We start from the raw sequence: 23,174 nt of genomic DNA on the forward strand, positions 1-23,174 counted from the left end.
GCTCACAGGCTCAGCCCATCGATACACACCAACATGGATTTGGCGATATTCCATTGGCTTCTCGCGTATGCGGCTGGTGCCGTATTTGTCCTTGTTCCATCCATGCCCATGATGCATGTGTGGCCACCAACCAGCGATGAGCTCAGCCTGGTTTTGACTTGATGTGCAGTATCCTGTGCAAGGCAAAGTCAGCGACTATTAATCAAGAGTTGCCCGGCTATTTACCGTCAGGGTTGGGCAAGGGCTGTTGGTGCAAATCTCTGGAACCTCACGAGATGGGCTGAGGCCTATTGGCCAGTTGGCGACGGGTCCTTGGTTTCAGGCCATTCATTAGGGTCTTCTCAAGAGTTTGTTGTCTCTTTGTTGCTGTCGAAGACAAGAATGACTGGTCATTGATTTGGTGGTCGACTCGTCGTATTTCGCCAGCGTTGCACTGGCCAACTGTTCGTCAAGGCCTGGACTCCCTCCAGGCCAGTCGGTACGTAGAGTCTCAGCATCAGCATTGGATCTGATGCAAGTCCAGTTGCTTCATTTTGAGTGACAGTTCATCATTGCATAAGAAAAGGAACAAGCAGGGCATCAATCAACCGCTTTAGACAAGAGAGCGCATCTCCTTCTTATAACCAGATCCAGCCACGGCGTTGATCTTCTAGACAGGCATTAATGCACAATGAGCTGGCAACGTCTGACTGGGCCCTATTCGAAATAGCTAAGAAAAAGAGTTATGATTGTTGTTCAGCCTATAATGCCGATAGATCAATTGCATCATAGGAAGCAGAACTCATAGGAATAATATTTAAACAGCTCATGAAGCTCATTGATCTCGTCAATTGGCGTTGATAAAGCCTGGACATTCAGTATAGGTAGGTAATATCACGGACTACTCCATCTGCGTCCATGGAATGGCCCCCCGGATGGTTCCGACGAGCAGATCCAAGATCAAAGGCTCCACGATATAATAACTTCTCCTTCTCTCGAGTCCTTAGTTCTAATCCATCAGTATCATACTCCAATTCAATCATGCAACGCATTGTCTCGAGTTCCATGCACGTGATACAATCTCTCACAACAGGAACTGGCCGACAATTTCGTCATCGCTCGTCCTTGATTAACCTGAAAGCTTCAATGTCCACGGCATCAAGAGCTCGCGTGGCTGTGCTTTACCAAAGTCTCGACCCTCCCGTTATTGATGGGATTCAGAAACCAAAGAAGCCCGGAGGTTCGAGGACTTATCCTTTCTTTGCCCAATTCACTGTGTTTGCTTAACTGTGTTCGCAGGTTACATGGACTCCGGCGCCGATATCGCCTACAACTTGAGCCTATCACCGAACGTCGATGTCATCTGCCCTCACAATGCTCCCAAACCAATTGAACAAGCTGGATGGTCGTTTCCCGATACCGAGGATGGTACTCTAGAGGCTGTCAAGAAGGGCGCAAGCCATATATGGGCCAACACGATCCTCTTCTCGTCGCATCCTCTTCAAGTATCGGCTCGTCTCGCGGAGCATCAAGACCATATTAAAGTTGTGGGGCAAGGCCCGTTGATTGTCGAGCGATACGACGACAAAGAATTTGTTAACAATCTACTGCGGAAACTTGGCGGGTTTACTATGCCACGAGCATGGACCCTAAACGAGAGCCAAGACACTCAAGGGACTCTTGAGAAGCTTGACCTCCCTTTTCCAATTGTCGCAAAGCCTATACGTGGCCGTGGCAGCCATGGCGTTCGTGTCTGTCGCAGCTTGAAGGAACTCATTGAACATGCACAGGCCTTATTTAAAGAATCACCCTCTATCATGGTGGAAGAATATCTTGCCGGCGAAGAGGCGACTGTTACGGTTATGCCGCCTACATCGAGAGGAGGTAGTTACTGGGCATTGCCTGTTGTGACCCGTTTCAACCACATCAATGGCGTTGCTCCCTACAATGGCGCCGTCGCAGTCACAGCAAACTCAAGGGCGATAACCGCCGCAGAGGGGAGCCAGGCCGCATACAAACAGGTGGCAGAGGAATGCGAAAGGGTGGCACAAGCGTTGGCGGTGACAGCGCCGATTCGAATTGATGTCCGCAGATTCAAGGACTCGGCCGACTCCAAGTTTGCCTTATTTGACGTGAACATGAAACCGGTTTGTCCTGTCCTTCCCGAAGCGCTCAAGGCGTGGCTAAAGACGTTTGTTTGCAGAACATGACGGGTCCTGGTCGGCCTGGGCGCGAGGATCAAGCAAGTCTCACCTTGTTGGCTGCAGAGGCCCTGGGTTGGGACTACCAGGAGCTGCTGAGGCGCATCCTTGATACGTCGTCCACGTTGAGGACGCTCAGAGACCTAAAGCCTCGAGAATCGGTGTGAATTGATGCGAAAATATAGGTAAACACTGATAACTATTGGATAGTAGGTTAAAGGTTGTTTGGCGGTGGCTTACTACTGAGCTGCACGCAACTGGAGGAATAGCGATTATGGCGCGCTGTAGTTGCCTCGGTCGGGCCTTTTTTCCACTACGTCGGGCACTCGGGGCCATAAAATTCCGACAAAAGATGGATGCTGCTTGCTTGCTATTTGCTTTGCCTTGGGGTTGGTTTGTCCTGGGTCGGATTGAGTTGTTCTCGACTCGAATTGGCTTTGTCCCTCCCGTTGTCTTTTTGTAATCGTCGATGCACGGTCTCAATGTGCCCTGGCTTCTTTGTCTCGCTCCGTCGCTTTTTCTCGTGACCGCTTAACGTTAACCCCGGATTTGGCCTGCATACATCAAGTAACCCTCTCTCGGGCCTCTCTTCTCGCCTTGCCTTGCCTCGCCTCTAACTTTCTGCTTCGTTCCCCCGTAAGGTCCCTAGGTTGCCTTGCAGTAGATGCGCCTGGGATATAGTCTACCCGCTCCACCAACTCCGCGTTCACACTCCACCCTTTTTGCTGTCTTGGGACGAGTCATTCTTCGCGTTCGCATTGACCTCTCGACACGTCCTGCTCCTTCGCGACAGCCCAGTACCTTCGATACCTTGGATCCCGAGACCACGCTCCAAACCTGGCCTTTGTGCTTTTGCTCCTGATGTACTAATGGAGGATGACGAGTATACGACTAGCAAAATGGAGGAAATCAAGCTTGAGGAGGGCACAAACGGCGCGCAGGTGAAGCAGGAGGAGAGGACTCCCATGTCCATCACGAATGGCGGCCAGGAAGAATCCCGATCGCCGAGCGGTTCTCACGATGGCGTCAAGTCGCGCAGTGGAAGCGCAGACACACCGAGCTCAAGCAGGCCCTCCAAGCTCTCTCGAAAGGCTTCTCAAAAGTTGGCAGCCAGCCGCGAACCCGTCCTTTTCGACCACCTACCCGACATGACCGCCGAATCTTGTAATTTCTTTCAGCTCATCCCCGATTGCCTGTACGGCTCAAAGCACCTTGGATCTACAGATAACGACGCCTTGGACTGCGAGTGTCGGGAAGAATGGCGTACGTTGCCCACAATGAGCCCTTGTGGTCTGGTGCCTTGCTAACTTTTCTCTGCAGACAATGGCGAAAATATTGCATGTGGCGAGGACTCGGACTGCATCAACCGAGCGACAAAAATGGAATGTAGCGCTGAGGCTGGAAATTGTGCAGGGGGGTGCCAGAATCAGCGGTTCCAGCGCAAGCAGTACGCCAACGTTTCTGTCATCAAGACCGAAAAGAAGGGTTTCGGCCTCCGTGCCGATTCTGATCTACAAGCCAATGACTTTGTCTTTGAGTACATTGGCGAAGTTATCAATGAGCCTACCTTTCGCCGTCGAATGATTCAATACGACGAAGAGGGTATCAAGCATTTTTACTTCATGTCGCTAAACAAGAGCGAGTTTGTGGACGCAACAAAAAAGGGCAACTATGGTCGCTTCTGCAATCACTCTTGCAACCCCAACTGCTATGTTGATAAGTGGGTGGTTGGCGACAAACTCCGAATGGGCATTTTTGCCTCGCGCAAGATCCAGTCCGGAGAAGAGTTGGTGTTTAACTACAATGTTGACCGATATGGTGCCGACCCCCAACCCTGCTACTGCGGGGAAGTCAATTGCGTGGGATTCATTGGAGGCAAAACACAAACTGAGCGAGCAACCAAATTGCCTGTCGCGACTGTCGAGGCTCTAGGTATCGATGGAGGTGACGGTTGGGATACTTCCGTGGCAAAGAAGCCTCGGAAGAAGAAGCCAGATGAGGACGATGAGGAATATGTCAACAGTATACCTTCGCGCAGTCTCAACGAGGACGACGCGCGAAAGGTCATGGCTGCTCTTATGCAATGCAAAGAGAAATGGATTGCGGTGAAATTACTGGACCGTATCCTGCGGTGCGACGAGGAGCGCGTCATCCACTGTGTTATGCGTATGCACGCTTACCAAATTCTCAAAACAACACTCAACACTTTTATCGAGGACCACAACGTCGTCCTTCAGGTTTTGGATATCCTCGACAAGTTCCCACGCTTGACAAGGAACAAGATCCAGGACTCCAAAATTGAGGCCACCATCGAGGGTCTGACACGATCCGAGCACGAAGACGTGGCTTCGAAGTCAAAATACCTTCTCGACGAGTGGAGTAAGTTGGAGGTGGCGTACAGAATCAGACGGCGCAAGTTTGACCCCAACGCACCCGCTGCAAACTCATTTGAGGAGCGACGCGGTGCAGGTCGAGACGAGGAGGCAGCGCAATCTTCAAAGACAGCGTCGCCACAGACCATTGACGCGCCGAAAGGTCCTCGAAACAGCATGCCGCAAAGGAACGTCGCGTTTTTCCAGAACGGCGGACGCCCTCGCAGGCCCCCCTTCAATGGTGGGCTTCCTCAGGGATGGTTCACCGCCAAGGATGCTGCAGGAAACACTTATTTCTATAACAAGCAAGGCACCACAACATGGCAGCGACCTACCCAGCCTGTAGCGGAACCTGCTGTCAAGGCACCGTCCAAGGCTATGAAGGAGCAATTGGCGATCCAGAGTATTATCGCCCAGGTCACTGAGAAGGGAACACCTAAACATACTTCAGTCTCGACGCCCAAGACGGCAGACACGCCACCCAAGGAGGAGAAGGAGGAGAAATGGCGATCTCTTCCCGTCGAAAAACAAATGAAGATATACGAAAACACGGTTAGTTGCATTCGAGTTCTACTAAGGACTCTCTTTACTAACAGGTGGCTAGGTATTTCCCCACATCAAACATGTCCTCGACAAATTCCATCACAAACTTCCTAAGGAGGAGCTGAAGCGCTTTGGTAAAGAGATAGCTAAGAAGCTTGTCTCGTCCGACTATAAGAACAACCGGGTCGGCGACCCCAATGCACCCCTAAGTGAAAAGCAGGCGAGGAAAATGAAGCAGTACGTCAAGGACTTCTTAGACCGTGCTGTTAAGAAATTCGGTGATCAGCAGAAACCAAGGGCGGGCGAAAACGCAGATACCCAGGTGAAAGGTGACCAAGGCCCCAGTGCTGTAGGGATCAGTACTGGCTCCGTTGCCGGTGGGCTTGAGGGCACATCTTTAGTCAATGTTAATGGGACTCCAGGTGATGGGCTTGATGCTGCCGCGGCGTCGGATAATGAGGGCAGTGGTTCTCTGGGAAGCCCTGAGCGTAAGAGGAAGAGGGAATTGGAAGTAGAAGGTCCGCTCTCGATATCTCCAACCGATGGGCCAAACATGAAGAGGTTAAGAGAGGATGAACTGGATGCGCCCAGCCCTCCTCCTCCTCCGCCGCCTCCTCCGCAATCAGCCATGGAAGGTGTTGTTGATGCTGAACAGCAGACTCTTCGTGAGCAGGAGGAGGCATTAATGAGGGAGAACGAGGAGGCACAGAGGCTTGAAGACGAGGCCAACAATACGAAGGATCTGGCGGACGCCACTAGAGGCGCTGAAAAAGATTTACAGGATGTTTCCAACGAGCTGTCTCGCCTGAATCACGAGGCTAGGGGGGTTGGGTCGCAGAAGACGTCAGCTTGAAGCACGAGCAAAAGGGTTGCAGAACAGGATCTGCTGAGCCCCCGGCACTGCAGTCTACGGATAGGAGCACTAATGGAGCTTGGTTGGGACATATAATCACACTTGCATTTCGGGAGTTAAAGGGCCAATACCAGGCGCACTGTACCATCACTATATAAACGGCGAACAGCCTGTATATTTTGGACCCTGTGTTCAATGGGCAATCCGGGGGGGCAGAGTTGGCCGCATATTCTATTGGGCTTGCTACTCGGACAATTCGAGCTGCAGAGGCATTTCTTGGCGTTGGGGGTTGTCTTGATCCCTGATATTAATATCATACCGTTCTGGTGTTTCTGAGAATCGTGCTTCATCATGGGTCGATTATTCGCGTTCCGACGCAAGCAATCCATCCAGTTGGTCATCCGGTGTAGGAACACCCTCTTGGGGAATAAAAACGGAAAGCTTGGGGTTGAGATACCCTTGGCATTTCTATATGTGCTGTCCTGTAACACCAGACTCCAATTACGCTGTTTCTATTCGTGTTGCAGCATCTCAATTCAGTCCTCATCGTCAGATGAATCGTCACCCTTCCGCCTCTTCTTTCCGACCACCGGAGCGATATCTTCTTTCCTTTTGAACACAAAACTCCTCGATGCCCTCTCCTCACCCTTCCATCCACTTTCGCTCACTTCACCCTTCGAGTTCCTAACGACGCCCAGCGTTCGTGCATGTTTATATCCGGGGTATGCGCGAGCCTGGAAGCGAAAACTGCGCTCAACTTGCAGGCCAGCATGGCGAGCGAGATCTCGGACATTCCAGAGGGTGTATGGCTCACCCTCGAATAGTGTGATGACAATGGCAGCGTCGGGCGCAAGCGCTGGAATGGCGCGCTCGAAGAAGGAAACGAGAAGGGACTGGTTATGGCGAACTTGGCGATTCACGTCAGTGGACTTTCCGCCAACGTGAGGGAAATTGAATACGATGCGGTCGAATCGAGCGCGTATGAGTGAATTAGGAAGCTTAGTAGCGTCGATGTTGTAGAGGAGCTTGTTGTTGGGAGTGAGTTTTCGCTTAGGTCTTGGTGGTGCATCGGGGTCGTCTGAGTCGTAGTAGTCATCTTCCTCGCTGTCGCTTTCGCCATTGGTGTCCTCGCCCTCGTTCTGGTTACCTTGGCTAGTTTCGCCTGCTTCCGATTCTTTGGCAGGTGTGTCTTTGTCTTCTCTGTTGGCCTCGTTGGTCTTGGGAGCATCACCGCGAATCACGGCGATGTTGTCCTCGACGTGGGGGTACTTGGACAGTAATTCCTCTGCATCCTTCTCCAGAACCGTAGCAGTAACATTTGCACATCCATGATGCTTAATGATAGACGCTGCGAAACTCAAATCGCCTTCGCCCACAAGCAGTATGCGGTGGTGAGGCTCAAAGGGTATCGTTGGCTCATCATCACTCTGATGCTGTTGCTTGCCTTTGCCCTTCTTCGCGGGGCCATTGGACGGTTTCTTCTGGTCGGATTTGTTCTGGTGAATAAGTTTCTTTGGACGCGCATTGGGCGCATTCTGATGCGACAGCTTCCGTTTCTTGCCCATGGTGATTTCGGAGGTTGAGGCTCTGTCGCGACGTCACGTCACGATTGAATGCACGTGGTTGAAGCCGATCTACCTTATTAACCTGAAGCAACTTACTTTTTTTTCTTTGTCTTGCGGGTACGTACCAGATCTCTGTGTGGGGTGATATGATTGGTTGACGCTGCAGCGGCACCGTTTGTTTAGTTCCCGGGAGCTTCCATGGGTTGGGCTGACTCCAGTGCAAGGCGAGTCTGTAAAATGCGGGGCTGAAGATGAGTTTATTATGAGTGTCTAGGGTGAGTGATGATAAGGATGAGAATGAGTTTCTGGATGAAATTAACAGCACGGCATAGGAATACGCGGGATATTTTGATTCTAGAGGAAAATTCGCATATGTTTTATTATCTATGAATCCTGTGTGTCTAGTGTGTCTCTTCGTTCCAAGTGTCACGTTTTTTACACGTATATTCTACTGGCTTAGCACCTCAACTTTGGAATACCCAACTTGAAGGACGACATACAGCTTCCAATAATCTAGGATAGCATGCAGTAAGTCACTAGAGTTATGGACACTCACATAATTAAACATAGTTGACCAGATATAAGACACTACATTGATCGTGGCGTCTTAGGTGAGCTGCAATCGGAAGCCTTTTTACACCAAGCTGACGGTGCCACAAGCGACGAACAGGGGATTGATAATGACAAGCAGTTGCATCACGTCAATACAATAGAAATCGTACATAAATAACGTACAATAGTATACACAGTGACAATAACAATATCGTGGGTCATCCGAAACTCCGAAGACTGTGTCACAACTGGTGGCGTATGCTAATGCCCATGCCTTGTCTTCCGTCAACAAGAATTGTAAGGCTCCACAGCAAAGTGACAGGATGAACAGCTGTTACAAACGTACGGACGGAGAGTGGTGGGTGCAGCAGTTTTCCCTGTATCAAGTGCAACTCTTGCGATTGTTCCCGCGCTTCCGAAAAGATTCAGTAACCCGATCTCGTGCGAGTGAAAGAATGATAGGCCAGGGGGGTCCAAATCATTGAACATCAGCCGATTATCTATCTCCATGGCTAGGCTGGGCCGTGAACATCCATAAAATCCTGATCATCCACTGTTGTTCATTGTTGTCTGCGTCTTGCGTCGCATTGAATAGAACATACCTCTGGCTAACCCGCATGACAAAAGTCTTTTGGTGAATCTCCGCCTGCATTGTACCTAGATTAGGTAGGCTACCTACCTGTAGGTATTATGCAATGCGGGCATTGAGGTGCTTATTCACAATGGAAACAAACCCAAATCTGCGGTTCCTCACCTGGGGTCAAGCCTCACTCATATCGAGAGAATCCGGAGTGCTCCTTGCAGAATGCCAAACCTAGCATTGACAGGGGTCACGGAGCCGCGGTGAACGGAAAATCAAGGGTACCGGGCCAATCATTTGACTCGATTGTGTCCTGGAAGTGCCCGAAACGGCTTAGAGTGGAATCGATGGGCGTGGCTGGTGGATTTCCGATGATCAGGGGTGTATAATTTCTGAGGGCATTTAGCAGACTCTACAGCGGCCTGCAGCGCACTTACAGTGGCAGACAGATATACCCCCGCTTTTATTGGCTTGTTTGGCGCATTGGATTCACCCGTTTGGGTCATGCTGCTGGGGGACCGGTATTATTGGGAAAAAAAGGGACTCGAAGTGCTTCTCCGTCTCATTCATTACATTAGAACCTCCTTCATATTCACGACTTCAACCACTCGGCACGCCAGCTGATCACTGCTACTCATCATCACCTACGTGATACCGAGCTGGCCAATCTCTCGGGTCTGTCAATTTTTGCTCCAGCTGCTGTATTGCTGGTGTAGTTGCGTGGCACTTGCGGTCACTGCCAGCAGGCAAAAACTTCTGATCTATACGTACCTCACACCTCCAGACCCGGTCTCTCAGATTCAGATTCAGATTCCTCCACTGTCACTTCACTTCACTTTCATCCTACGCCCGTAATCATCTTCCTTCTCCTCCAACACAGCGCGCCTTGTTCTTCATAAACGTTCTCCTTCAACGCACGCGGCTGCTTGTCTCTCTTTGTTCTCCGCGTTTCTGCTACGAACAAGCTCTTTCATCGCGCCAAAAGTCACGTACTCTCTCTCTCTCTCTCTCATTACCTTGCTCAAGGACTACCCAGGTACTTCACTCCCCCTGTCACTGGCGCGTGGCACATTCTCACACCTTTAACCTCCAGAAAAAAGCTGGTACCCGGCCCGCTACTTTGCTTTACTTTACCTTGCTCTACCTCACCTCACATCAACCTTAGTAACCAACACCACCATTTACCTTTTCTCCTCACCTCTAGCTACATGACCCATTGTACTCATCATGCCTGAGAACGATTCTCCCGCAAGGGAACCTTCCACTCGTGGCCGTGGCCGCGGTGGAAGAGGTCGTGGTGGACGAGGTAGAGGTGGTGGCAGAGGTGGCTCTACAACCGCTCTATCCAAGGCGGCTACTGCAAAGGCTGGCCGTGGTGGCTCACGACGAGGCCGAGCAAAGAACTTTGCCGATTCGCGTGTACAGGCTGCTTATGAGCGTCAACGGCATCTCAAAGCAAATTATCAAGCTGTTGCTCACGCGCTGAAGCCTGCCCTGCAAGAGCTGGCTGAACGCACCATTGATGATGCTCTTCAAAATCCAGACAAGTATAAACTTGTCCAGGAATTCATACCTGCCATGGAGGAGCTCCAAGCAAACCTCGATGCCAAACTCGCCGAGCACAAGCGTCGTCTGGACAGAGACCTTGAGCTCGCCCAGCATCTGCATGAAGCCGACAATTACGTCGCTGAGCAAGAATTCCAGGTATGTCGCTCTCCTCTGACGTGACCCAGTCCCCGTACCCGATATTACTATGAGGCTCTTGGCAATTTACTCACACAACCAACCCCCACAGAACGGTCTTGATGAGATTGAAGAACAGTTCTACGAATCACAAGAGAACCGTGCTCGAATTCTCAATTCCTTGTATGACAAGAACCTTCCCGTCGATGTAAGTCAGAGTTTTCCTTCAAACCTTTCTGTCTCTACTCTACCTTTTTTCACCACTTGGCTTTCCCCAACTTTAATTGATTATTTACCCATTACGGTAATTGGGGGCGCAACAGCTGACACGCACAACGCAGATTGCCGATGATCAATATGAGTACAAGGTCATCAGTGATGAGCATTATGACGAAGAATTTGGAATCTACGAATGCTACCAAGATGGTCATCTCGTCCCTTATCCTTCTCGTGTCCAAGGCACTTCCATGTGGCGAAAGGGTCGCGAGAACGAAGCGGCTGCTACAGCTGCAATTCCAACCGCGGCCACCGCTTCTTCAAAGGGCCGTGGACGTGGCCGTGGTGTCAACAAACGCAGAGCCCAAGACCAACCAGACGGTCAACCTACTCCCAAGAAGAACACCAGAAGCAACGCTGACGATGGCGCATCTCTTGCTGCTCCCGCCCCTGCCAAGGGTCTTCTCGCTTCCGCTGCTGAAGCCGAGGCCACACCTGAGGGCACGCCAGCTGAGTCGGAATCAGCACCAGGAACTCCAGAGCCTCCCGCTCTTGTCAATGGCATCGCTCCTGCAGCTGCCGCTCGGGCACAAAGTAAATTGCCTGCTCGTGAAAGAAGCCCCCCGTTGCCAAAGAACATGGGCGATGAAGATCAGTGGGGCTACCGCGTATATAACCAGAAGCCATCTATGCGAGAGAAGGGCATTAATAGTCGCCTTTACTGCCCCAAAACCTTTGAGTTCAATGACTGGGAAATCGGCTTCAGGGACTCCACGAATGACTCTAGCAAGGGTCATACACATGCAAAGCGTGGCAAGTACCTCAACACTCCTAACAGCAATGGCCTTCACGTCGATCATTGGTGCAATGGCTACGACTTTTCAACCACAGTTCCCGAAGATTTTGACCAAGACGCAGTCAAGCGCTTCGGTGTTCACCCCAAGTATGGTGTTATCATGAAAGATGCACCTGTTCCCGAGGTAGAGAAGACTCCACACGTCATGCCAGGGAAGCCTGTTGTCTATATTGCCAACCCTTCGGGTCGGATTGCCCATGCTTCACGTTCATTCCTCAAGACTACCAATCACCGTCGTTCAGATGATAACCCGTACCGCGCCAAGATTGGTGCTTCGATGAGACGATTTTGCAAACTTGAGGAGGTCGACCCTGAAGAGATCTCTATATCTGAATATGTGCGTTCTGATGAGGTTTTGCGAAGCAGATCTTTGGGCACTGCCGCCAAGGAGCTTGAAGCCAGACCTATTGTCAGCCGAGCCGCTTCTGAGTCGCAAGAGCCAGAAAGTGAGGAACAAGAGCCCGAAGGAGAGGACGTCGAGGCCCCTCAACCCGAGCCTGGATTCACTAACCTGGCCGTCCTCGCCTATGCTGGTGCTTTTCTTGAGACTGAAGAATCGAACAAGGCTCCCAAGCCTGCGCCGAAGCCAGCTCGCTACGACGCTATTCGTGATGTCTTCACTGACTCAAAGCCTGCTCCTGCTCCTACGTCCGACACCAGTTCCAGCGTTGGCCTCGATTACTTGGCTATCTTGAGCAATGTTGTAAGCGCTTCCAACGAACCCGCTGCTATCCGAGAGACCGAACCAGTCTACGACACTGCTCCAGCAACCGAACTTGCGATGAGCTATGAGCCAGCATCTGTCCCTGAAGCAGCGCCTTCTATGCTTGAGCCATATGGTACTCAGGAACAACCATCCTACCGTGATGCCGCGCCAAACGGCATGGTACCTGACCCCGTTTCTTCTCATGGAATGCTGGAACATGATCCCCGAAGCTCCGTCTCCCAGACTAACGAGCTCCCGCCTGTCACCCCAAGCCAGGCCACAATTGACCCTCGATACAATCCCAGCCCTGTCGAGGTTCCCCAAGGGTACATGCACCAGCCCCGCGCGCACATGTCAATGCAAGCAAGCGGCCCAGTGCATGGTCATCCTGGAGAACCCATGGCCTATCCACCTATCCAGGAACACAATGTTTCACAGCATCCGCCAGTACGACATCCGGATTACCCTCCCCCCCATCCATCTCAGGGCCCTCCAGTTCAGGATCAGGGGACATACCTGTCACATAGCAGCTACCCCAACACAGACCCCCGTGATGCTCACATGGCTGCCGGCCGTCCTATCGATCCCGGGTATTCTCCGCGCCGTATGAGTATCTATGGTGCGCCCGAGCCGAGCTACTCTCGTGCGTACTGGTCGCAACCTCCTCCCCCGGGACCACCACCCGCCGGACCTTCAAATGCTCCTCCCGGACCTCCGGGACCACCACCAGGCCCAGTATCGTCTCACTATTCATCACCAGCTCCTCCCCCAGCGCGGATCCCTTTTTCTCACAATGGCAGCGCCGAGCCTCTACCCCCTCTGCGACCTTCGCGAGGACGTAACCAGTCTCTTCAGGATGAGGCACTGTTGGAACCTAGCTTACGATCATCCGGTTCTTACTACCCGCCTGGTCCTCCTCGCTCTTATCACCGAGGGTACCCTGGCCCCGAGCCACATGGGCAACCACCGCTTCAGCCGATTGCGACTGATCGAATTCTGCCAAACCCGCAGACTGCTGGGCAAGGTTATATGACCTCGCCTCATCAAGGCTACGCCCATCAAGTCCTATCTCCAACGTATGCGAACCCCCCTCCTATGCCCTCTCACATGGCTCAAAGCCCCCAAGACAATCCTCAGGGTCTTCCCAGTTCGATCCATGGTCATCGATCCACCCCTTCAGGGTCGTCTGATGCTGGGAACAAGTATCGAAAGCTTCAACCCGCCCCCGTTCCCGCGCACCGAGCGTGGCCGAATAAGCCCGAATTGAAGACCATTCCATACGACCACAAGGAGACTGGGTCTGCCGCGGCTCTGCCCAGCTCTGGGCCGACCCAGATCAGAGGGTGGAGCGTGAACCAAACACGCAAGCGAAGTGGCAAAGAAAGGGGCGAGCCTGGCCAAGATCGAGAAGACTCGCGATAGAATGGTGACGACTCTTCATCCAAGGCTGATGAGCAAGCTAAGCCTGCGCGGCCGTACAAGTCCGTCCGATTCGTCGAGCCTGCTATCGGCGTGCCACCTACGGCAGAGAAGCTGAACAAACGCAAGCATTCTGACACGCAGCCAGACGATGATGTTGTCGCGGCTAAGCCTTCAGCTAAGAAATCTAAGAAGAATGACGATGTTGCTGTGGTGATTGAAGAGGATGACAATTCGCTCAAGCGACGACTGCGCCCTAGGAAGCCCAAGACAACTGAGGCTGAACCCATTGCAACTAAAGCTGGGCCGGCGAAGAAGCCGAGAGTGGCTCAGTCGCGTAAGAGCAAGACTGTCGAGGCCACCAAGACGAAGGAGACTGCATCGAAGACGAAGATCAAGATCGTCCGTTCCAGCACTTCCAACAAGAAGAGTGATCAAGATGTTGAGTCTACGACCTCAAAGGGAAAATCATCATCCGCCAAAGAACCTCGAGCTAAGGGCGAATCTTCTGACGATGTCCAAATCACCAAGAGTCAGCGAAAAGTCATCACCATTGACACCACTGACGAGAGTTGCTAATAGAATTCTGCACCTCGGGAAGCACGGTCATGTTCAGCAACAGCTGATAATGTTCACCCGCCGTTTCTTTCATATTACTACCGCAGCTCAGCTGCTACGATACCCAATACTTTATACCCCAAAAGTCGGTTACCACATACTGATTTAATCGTTTTCGATGAGGGCATAGTCCCTCTCTTATTCGCATCGGCGGCGTTAGGCAAGCATGCCCCCGGATATAGAGGGGCAGATAATATGCATTGCGTTCTTTTGACTTTACATGCGACATTGTTCTCGACATCTGGCTTCCTGCTTTGCTATATGAAAGGAGTGCGAATTGGACGCGGTTCACAAATGGCTTTTGCTTGCAGTCCCTTTGAATGCAATGAAAGGGGCCGATGCCCATCTCTCAAGGAGAAGAATGAGGTGTCGACAAGGCAATCATGGTTTTCTTTTTGGCAGGGTACAGGAATACAAAAGCATCAGGGCAACGCGATCATGCCCCATTATATATTAGCTAGGTCTGCTTATCCATGTTGGTAGAGCACAATAGAGTCAATAAGCTGAAAGCTTGTGATACTCGAGTGACTGTGCTGAGATCGCAATTGTGACATGTTAAGCACGGAATTCTAGCTGGGATGCTCGGCCGGAGGCACAAACGAATAATTCATTATTGCATCAAGTCTTTCCGGGCCCCTTGCGTGTCATGCGTGAGTACGGCGTAGTTTTATTTAGTATACAGAGGTATCGTCTATCCCCAAGCCTTCTGACCCCTAGCTGGAGCCTTCTATTGACTTTCGAGATCGGACCCAAATTATAGTATAGCACGGGAGAAATGTTACCCCACTCCAGTGCCCTGTCCAATTTTCAAATCCTGCGATAAGTCCTTCTAGATGCATCTTGGTGATATGGCTAGTCTAATCTTTCGATTCCGAAGCACCAGGGTTTGCCGGTGTCTCCTGAGTAGTCTGTTCAGCTGTCACCTGAGCCGTGTGTCCTTGGACAGGCTGTTGAGGCACCTGCCCTGCGGCATTGAAATGCTGTGTAGGATCGGCTAGGGAGCCGTCGGGCATGGGAATAAGATTGCCGTTCTGAGGGAGACCAGTAGGAATCATGATCGGGTTATTATGGTGAGGTAGAGTGGCCATGGTAGTTGGGTCAAGACCCAAAGGCAGAGCATCCATGCCACCCAGAATCATAGGCGCACCGCCGTTGGGGACAGTATGATCTGTGAGTTGTGATGCCCCGAGTGAGCCTTCTGGGTGCAGAGGGTACATGAGTGCCTCCATGGTGTTGCCGTCGAAGACAATCATGTTCTGAATAGGCTGCTGGGTTTGCCCGAGAACGTTGATGACGTCCTGGGCAAGCTGACCACCGAGGATGGCGGCAACAGGAGAGATTTCGCTAACGAGGTTCTGAAGGAAGCTGCGCAAAAACTCTGGGCGGAGAGTTTCACTGGGCAGGCCGAGAGCCTTGTGCTTCTGAGTGGCGATCTGCGTGAACAGCTTAAGATCATCGCGATTGCTGGGGACTCGGCCGTTCTGGATCTGCATGAACTCCCAGAGAGCACGGAGACAAGAAAGGGCGGGGGTGACACTCTTGAGCCGTCGCTTGGATTGGGTGTACTCAGTAGGAAGAACAGCAAGGTCACTGGCGAGGAACCACGTAGAGTAGAGCTCGCGCTTGGTGACAGACTCAATTGTCTTGGGACCCTCCTCTCGAGTCTGGACATCAACGATAGTGCGAGTACGAGACTCTGGGCCAAGGGAAGTGGGCATGTTTCCGAGGTCACGCTGGATGACATAGTCGTGTTCGATAAGATCGCTGAAGATAAAACCGTAGAGGCCATGACAACCGGCAGCGTAGAAGGCCTTGCAGTTCAGGCGTGTGGCAGTGTTGATGATGTTGAAAGACTCAGGGTCGAGATCAGTGGCAATGACAATATCATAGGCAGCAAAGTAGCTTGGCCCCTTGGTCTTGACGCCTTCTGTATCGACGTGAACACGAACACGAGGGTTGAGCTTCTGTAGAGCAGCGCTGGCTACTTGAGCGCGGTTCTGTCCGATGACATCTTCACCATCAGGGATGAAGAATTGGGCGCCTCGATCTGCTTTGGTGACGGTAGCACTGTCTAGGAGAGTGAGAGAGCCGACACCAGCAAGGACAAGGTTCTTTGCGATTTCATTGGCGAGGGCCTTGATGGTGATGAGAAGGATATTTGCGCTTTGGATCTTTGCCTGTGCGGCCATGCCCCAGAGGCGAATCTGACGGTCGTACAGAGCGACCTCATCTGGCGCATGTTAGAAAAGATATGTTGAGATACGATTTGCGCGCGCAGAACTTACCAGCGCTGACAGTGGTAGGAGGAGCGACGGGAAGACTGAAGCCATTCTGGCCATTCGGTAAGCTCATGGCAGGTTGCATCATGAATGAAGGGTCAGCCAGAGGCATCTGCATGGCCATCAGGGAGGGATCAGCCATGAGTGAGGGATCGGCCAACATGCTCAGCGCCTGAGGGTTCATTGGGTTGAGGAGATTCTCTGGTATTTGGGGGATAACATTGCCGTTGACAATGAAATTAGCGCTAGCATCGGTATGAGGAATGGCCCCTTGCGCTGAAGCATTCGGGAGATGTTGTGCTTGGGGCTCAGCTTGAGGCTGGCCTTGATCCTGGCTGGAGTTGTCCATCGTGGATAGATTTGGGGTGAAGTCGGAGGGTGGAGTAAATGAGATGTAGCCAGGCGAATAAAGTGCCGAGATTGAGGTTAATCGCAGCGCAAGGCTGAAAGGCCGAAGAGCGATATCGTAGAGAGCTTGTTATGAATGAGACGAGGCGAAGACGCGTGATAGAAAAGGCCCAGCCTGCTGGGTGAGATTCAGCTTCTCCCAGTCAACAAGAGCACTTTTCATCTACGGGCGCGAGCATCCACCAGAGAGAGGACCACGGGTGAGTATGCCCTGTCTTGTTTGCTTGATTGATTGCTAGAAAGAGGCTGAAGATGCCTATCACAAACTTGAGTGGTCGAATGTTGGCTTTCACGTCAAGGAGGTTATAAACCTGGAAGTTAGTGAGTGAGCTGGACTATGTAGGTAGCTCCACAATGATTGGCTGTATGATATTGTTAGCGGGATCGACATGGGTCCCTTGCGTTCTGTACTGTAGTGTAGGTACTGTACCGCTCTGGGGAATTTCAAGGCTGCTGTTTGCTGTAAGGCGATGGATGGATGACCCGAGAATCAGGTAACGTCAAGATTTTAGAGGTAGAGATGCCTGAAGTTACAGTGAAGGACACAAAGTATGCCTCTGTAAGTGCCTATCCAGATACTCTGCAAGTGAAACAAACTTCACTCATTTACTGCATTTTAGATGAATATTTGGAGTAGCTCGGAGCTATTAGTTGAATCGAAACCACATCATTTCGTCCCGACAGGCGGGAACTAGATCGCAGGCACAAAAGGTCCCTGAATATCACGTGCAATTAATGAAACATCCCCCAGAATCGCCCTCCCTCAAGGGCAGCAAAGACTTACTTACCGGACTTACTTAGTAGTAAGTACCTAAGCAAAAGAAAATAAAAAATAAAGAACGATTTCTAAACGTAAGACAGAAACTATACGGTTTTGAATATATCATGACCTTCCTCATAGAGAGCATGAGACTAACTGGGTCAAGAAGTTGGTGTTGCATGGACATGACTTGCGTTTAGTCTACTTGATGCAAGCATATCACGTATGTACACCTCTGGCTGCAGGGGGATGATACGAGGTATCTAGATATTCCCTCTTCTGTATCTTTCCAGACTGAAAGGAAGATGCCCGTCGCCAAAAAGACTTTGCAGTATTCATAGGTAAGTACTAAGGCGTATGGGGAAATATGCGACTTCTTGGTTGCATGCTTCACACATTCGGTACAACGAACAACCAAGAATGCACAAGGCAAGGTACGTGCCTGAGCATCAGAGATTAATAAGGACGTTCAAAGTTCACAGATCGCCAATTTGCTTTGAGGGTTTGAGCGCTCTACCATTTGCCTTGATAGCTGAATACAGCATGATACTCGCACAATGTTACACATAATTGGTACGAGTTCAGCCATGTTGCAACACCAGGCCAGGGTTTCTTGTTTCTCACTATAAACTGACTACAGAGTACAGTGCACATAAGAACCTAGCCTCTGCTCAAGCCCAGATACCTCTGGGCGAACGGATACAGTGCTGGGATTCAAAGCTGTGGCCTGCTATCCCTTGATGTGGCTTTTGCCGCCTTTATCCCCCATACCCTACCACCCATCATGGACGACTCAAAAGGTCCGTCGGCCCAGCCCAGCCCAGCCATGGCTCTGTCACCTCTCACAATTTACAACAGATCTGTTCCTTTTTTCCCTTCGTAATTAGGGCTTCCCGTAAGGTATTTCACTCAATACTTGCTGCAGATATCACACCGCTACCGCCAAGTTGAGCTATCAACGAATATCCGTCTCTACCGGCGCCTCTACTACCACGCCGTCTCTCCGCTCGCCCCCGCCAAAGAACGGCGACTTTTACTCAGAGTCACGGCTCATGTGCCGTGGTACGCCTGACCTTTGGCCGAAAGACAACCTTGGCAGCAGCAGAAAAACTGCAAGGTAGAGAGAACAGATACAGAAAAAAGACGCATAATACCTGTATTTCTTACCTGTGTCCAGGATGGGCATGAAATGACAGGTAGGGCGGCTCAGCGAAACGCAGAGGCCAATGGTTGACTGACTTAAAACCCCCCCCACGGCAGAGTCATTCGCACAGTATCCAATCCCTAGCCTGTTGTTCAACCATTGATTGTCGCCAGCGAGAAGACACCAAAATCAGGCTGTGATTCGGGGGTTCTTCTCACTCAAATCACGACGAGACCAACGACCTTACTCCTGGAGAGCCAGGTGTACCGTGCGCCAATACTGCTTGACTGCCGTCCCCTTGGACGACAATGATTAACGACCACTCTTCAAATCATCATCATTGCTATTTCGGCCACATCTCATCTGACAAAAAGACGGGACCATCAGCGGCCATCCCTCTAGTCTAGCCTCTTCGCTTCGCTTCAGTTCAACCCCACGTCATAACTCACATCCACATCCACAGTCACAGTCACAGTCAGAGCCATATCCATAGCCATAACCGCCCACCGACTAGTGAAACCCCCCAGTCCCGCCGTTAATTCATACCTACATACGTCTACATACAAAATGTCTGGCCGGTCGGGTTCAAACTCCCACCGTCGCCATTCTCGAGAACCCCTCGACGACTTTCCACCGCTTCCCATACCGCCTCGACTGCCTTCTCTCAGAGCCCTCGCACACGCCCAGCGAGATCGTGACCGAGACAGCCCCTCGCCGACTTCTTCCAACCGCCCTCAGTCCCGGCACTGGTCAGCCGCTTCACGCCGCGCCGACCGCATCCGGAACCTGGAGAACAGAGCGCCGGGTCCCGGCTCCGGTTTTGACGACTTCGAGCGGCCCATGGACGACGGCTGGCCGACTTCTCGACGTACTGACCGCATGCGGGCTGTTGCCGCCACCACCGAGAACACCAGATCCTCCAATCTCGAGGACCTCGATCGACACCTCGAGGAAGCCAACTCGCACCTGCGGGCCCTTCTCGATCTCCAGCACCACCCAAGCCTGACTCCTCCGCTCATGCCGCCCAACTTCTCTCCTTCACTCCGTCCCTCAGACCTCCCTGACTCGAATCGACGGCACAAGCGCCGAAAGCTGGATTCTGATCGTCTCGCGCCAGCCTTAAGAGGCTTTCGTTATGGCAAGTATGGCCAGGTCGAGCAAGGAGACCTCAAGATGGAGATCGTCAGCTGTGATGGGGGTATGTTCTCTAATGAGTTATCATATGCCGCTGAGAATATCCTCAAAAACGACAACTCGGTGTATTGCACAAAGGGAAACAGATGCAACATAGTGTTGAGACATCAAGGGGGCTCCGTTTTTACTCTCCAGGAGCTGGTCATAAAGGCGCCTGCATCGTCCAACTATTCACATCCGTATGTTGTCCCATGCATCACGGTATGATTCGGACAACTTGGCTAATCCTGCAACAGCGTGAGAGAGGGAATGGTCTTTGTGGCTATGAAGCAAGACGAAGTGCTCAACCGAACAGCCCAGTACCAAATACAATACGCCCAGCCAACGAATGAACCAACTCTTGATGGGGACTCGAGAGTCCTTCAGCCCATCCCAACTGAAATAATATCAGTACAGCATCATGAGAATGGCACTACGACCACGAGGTCTCGGCCAGCATACCCCTACCGTACCAACGCCGATGATTACGAACCACGGACACCACAGATGCCTGAAGAGTTCGCTTCCAACCTGCCTGACTTTCAAGTCACTACTGAGTGCAGCGACGACGAAGACGATGACTTTGATGGCCCCCGTTTCCTACGCCATCCGCCGAATCGCATCGGCTCACTCCCCTTCGAAACCCTCGACTCTGATTCCGATGATGGCGGTAACCCCTTTGATCCCGAATACCTGGACGACCACCATCCCTCCCACTGGCGCCTCTACAGTAGTGCTGCCAACACTAGCGGCCCAGGATTTGATCCTCCATCTTCGCGGCGCCGCGAAAGAGAGAGGGAAAGAGAAAGAGAGCGGAATCGTGACCGGGACCGGGAACACAATTACGATCGCTCCAACCGATCTTTCTCCCTAACAGAAGCTTGGGAAGCTCACGCCTCTGCTACGCAAGACGCCGTTCGAGCCGTTGGCGGTGGTCAACTGCTCTCTCCACATGCCCGTTTCAACATAGAGAAGAAAAAGAGCAAATGCACAATTCGCTTCGACCCCCCGATATCAGGTCGATTTATACTCCTCAAGATGTGGAGCTCCCACCACGACCCCACGAGCAATATTGATATACAGTCTGTCTTGGCACGAGGTTTTGCAGGACCTCGCTACTTTCCTTCGGTTGAGTTGCGCTGAGATGGTTTGTAAGATATGCATAGACGGAGATGCAATATATCCAGGTCTTTGGCTTTGAATTTTAAGGAATTATGGCAATATACCCGTTAGAGCTGATCATTATCTACTGAGAGCTTTTTGCTTGTTTGGCCTATCTAAGCATTTCGCACTGAGTCGCATCTACATGTTCTACATAGCACTCTACAGACTGATGTTGAGCTTACCATACCTACGTGTCTTTTCACACGTGATTAAAACTGCCTGCCATAGCAGGTGCTCGATCTGGTATATTAGTCGGCACCTTAACTTAGGTTGCTGCCTTCAAAAGGCGTTTGTTGCTTGCCTATAAGGTAAAGTTTCTCCTCGTGTACCTTCCATCATCGCGATCACCCCCAATGCCCTAAACCCAAGCTTTGCAGGCAGGTTCTCTAGGGAAGTGGTCGGAGGCAGCAAGATATCTCAACTCCAAAAGAATAGAAACACCCTGCCTGGGGCGAATTTCTTGCTTCGTCGGGAGAAATAAAGGCCACAGGCATCCAATTCGAGAAACTTCAGAGCCTCGTAACAGTAGCTACCTACCTTATGCAGATAGGTATTAATGCAACAACCAGAATGTTGAGGAGAACTCAGTCTTAGGTGGTGCCTCCCGTCCCTTCCATTCAATAAGGTATGTGATGGTAAGGTATCTCAGGAAGGTAGGTATCTCGGTTAGTTACTTATTGAGGGAGTTGCAGATAACAATCCAGGACGGGAGTGTCAACTTCCATTCTGCCCCCCCCGGTGTAACTGCCTCCATCTATCTCCTATTCGTATCAGATGAAGGAAGGTGCACAGGCATCGAATCACTGTTAAAACCACATTTACTCGACACCCTCTGAGCCTTTCTTCTTCTTCTTCTTCTTCTTCTTCTTCTTCTTCTTCTTCTTCTTCTTCTTCTTCTTCTCATCATCATCATCATCATCGCCATCCCCCTTTCTTGGTCCCCAAGACTTACCCGACATCACTACACTTTTTCTGTTCTTTATAATGATGAATCAACCCAAACGTGCTGGCCGTGCAGGCGGCATCATCCTTCTGGCTCTCCTATCCCTCTTCGCCTTATCCAATTTCCTTACACTTATCCTATCCATGGTCGCTGCTGGCCAATACTGGGCCTTAGAAGATGAGGACCCCGAGCCCCAAACCGAGACCTATCCCACTCCCACTCCACCATGGCCTATTCCTTTCCCAGATCAGCTTCAATCTGGCACTGTCTCTGGGGCAATCAAACCTCGTGCCGTGAGCAATTCAATCAATCTTGTGGATATTTCAGCACGACCATACGTGCTCCTCGCTGCTCTCGCTGGTATCACATGGGTCATTACCTCCATCGCCATCCTTCGCCTCTTCACCAAGAATCGGTCCTTCAATCACCGCGTTGCTCGCTACGTTTTCCGGGTTATAGGCGCGGCAACCTCCGTATTCTTGGTCATCTTCTACCTCACCTACGCGCATGCTGGCACATTTTTCTTACCCTTCGTGACTTTCTACTGGCCCCTGGGCAGGGGAGGAGCGATTATGGCACATTTAAACCTGTAAGTGTGATTACGGCCGTGTAGGGGTCTGCAATTACTGACCATATCCCCAGGTTGCTCGGCATCTTCATCACTTTGCTGGCTGCGGCCCTGGACACACCAAAGGACTGGGATGCACCTACTGGCCCCAACAGTGGCCGAACTAGCCAGGTATAATTGCCAACCGTTGAACAACTCAGAGAAAAAACTGGTGATGGTTGTGTGGATCTTTTGAGGTCAGGAGATTGGTTTGCTGTTATCATTATTATAGATCGGTTGGGCGTATGGTCAATGCAGGCTGCAAGTATCTTTATACCAGTAGATGGTAGAGAGTTTATTCGAGTATACTTTTCTTGTCCTCTCAGTATGATGGTTCTTGTGATCATGGAGCCGTGAAGTCTTTTAAGTCAGTAGACAGGCCTCAGGGAGCAGGAAAACTTCAGATGTATCAAAAATAGTAAAGTATTCTAGAGGCCAGCCAAGTCTCACCTCAATTTACCCAAGTCTTTTTATCATGGGATCAAAATTTGATGTTTAAAGGGTATCCTCAACTTATACTAAGTTACCTAAGTCTTTTTGTTGTCTAGGATCT

At 51.2% G+C, this 23,174-nt stretch overlaps 6 protein-coding genes across 6 annotated transcripts; 4 read left to right on the top strand and 2 right to left on the bottom strand.

The window, feature by feature from the left end:
* Window positions 1-1,125: 1,125 nt before the first annotated feature.
* FTJAE_53 (histone-lysine n-methyltransferase H3 lysine-36 specific) lies at window positions 1,126-5,948 on the top strand (the record flags this gene model as incomplete). Its single annotated transcript, XM_037351792.1, has 6 exons — window positions 1,126-1,219; window positions 1,279-2,126; window positions 2,183-2,295; window positions 2,974-3,443; window positions 3,501-5,104; window positions 5,157-5,948. 6 exons carry the CDS (start codon window positions 1,126-1,128, stop codon window positions 5,946-5,948), a joined length of 3,921 nt encoding a protein of 1,306 aa, XP_037212843.1.
* Window positions 5,949-6,484: 536 nt separating this feature from the next.
* Window positions 6,485-7,513, bottom strand: FTJAE_54 (uncharacterized protein; the record flags this gene model as incomplete). The annotated part of the gene is made up of 1 exon (XM_037351902.1): window positions 6,485-7,513. One exon carries the CDS (start codon window positions 7,511-7,513, stop codon window positions 6,485-6,487), a length of 1,029 nt encoding a protein of 342 aa, XP_037212844.1.
* A 2,359-nt stretch (window positions 7,514-9,872) lies between these two features.
* FTJAE_55 (uncharacterized protein) lies at window positions 9,873-14,104 on the top strand (the record flags this gene model as incomplete). The annotated part of the gene is made up of 4 exons (XM_037352013.1): window positions 9,873-10,349; window positions 10,441-10,536; window positions 10,670-13,456; window positions 13,529-14,104. The coding sequence occupies 4 exons, from the start codon at window positions 9,873-9,875 to the stop codon at window positions 14,102-14,104; spliced, it is 3,936 nt and encodes a 1,311-aa protein (XP_037212845.1).
* Window positions 14,105-15,000: 896 nt separating this feature from the next.
* On the bottom strand, window positions 15,001-16,771 carry FTJAE_56 (ubiquitin-like 1-activating enzyme E1 A; the record flags this gene model as incomplete). Its single annotated transcript, XM_037352124.1, has 2 exons — window positions 15,001-16,373; window positions 16,429-16,771. 2 exons carry the CDS (start codon window positions 16,769-16,771, stop codon window positions 15,001-15,003), a joined length of 1,716 nt encoding a protein of 571 aa, XP_037212846.1.
* A 2,530-nt stretch (window positions 16,772-19,301) lies between these two features.
* On the top strand, window positions 19,302-21,050 carry FTJAE_57 (uncharacterized protein; the record flags this gene model as incomplete). Its single annotated transcript, XM_037352234.1, has 2 exons — window positions 19,302-20,107; window positions 20,165-21,050. The coding sequence occupies 2 exons, from the start codon at window positions 19,302-19,304 to the stop codon at window positions 21,048-21,050; spliced, it is 1,692 nt and encodes a 563-aa protein (XP_037212847.1).
* A 1,005-nt stretch (window positions 21,051-22,055) lies between these two features.
* Window positions 22,056-22,759, top strand: FTJAE_58 (uncharacterized protein; the record flags this gene model as incomplete). Its single annotated transcript, XM_037352345.1, has 2 exons — window positions 22,056-22,603; window positions 22,657-22,759. The coding sequence occupies 2 exons, from the start codon at window positions 22,056-22,058 to the stop codon at window positions 22,757-22,759; spliced, it is 651 nt and encodes a 216-aa protein (XP_037212848.1).
* Between the last annotated feature and the right edge of the window lie 415 nt (window positions 22,760-23,174).

The sequence above is a fragment of the Fusarium tjaetaba genome (assembly GCF_013396195.1).
Source record: "Fusarium tjaetaba strain NRRL 66243 chromosome Unknown NRRL66243_c0000002, whole genome shotgun sequence".
In the NCBI taxonomy this organism is placed as follows: Eukaryota; Fungi; Ascomycota; class Sordariomycetes; order Hypocreales; family Nectriaceae; genus Fusarium; species Fusarium tjaetaba.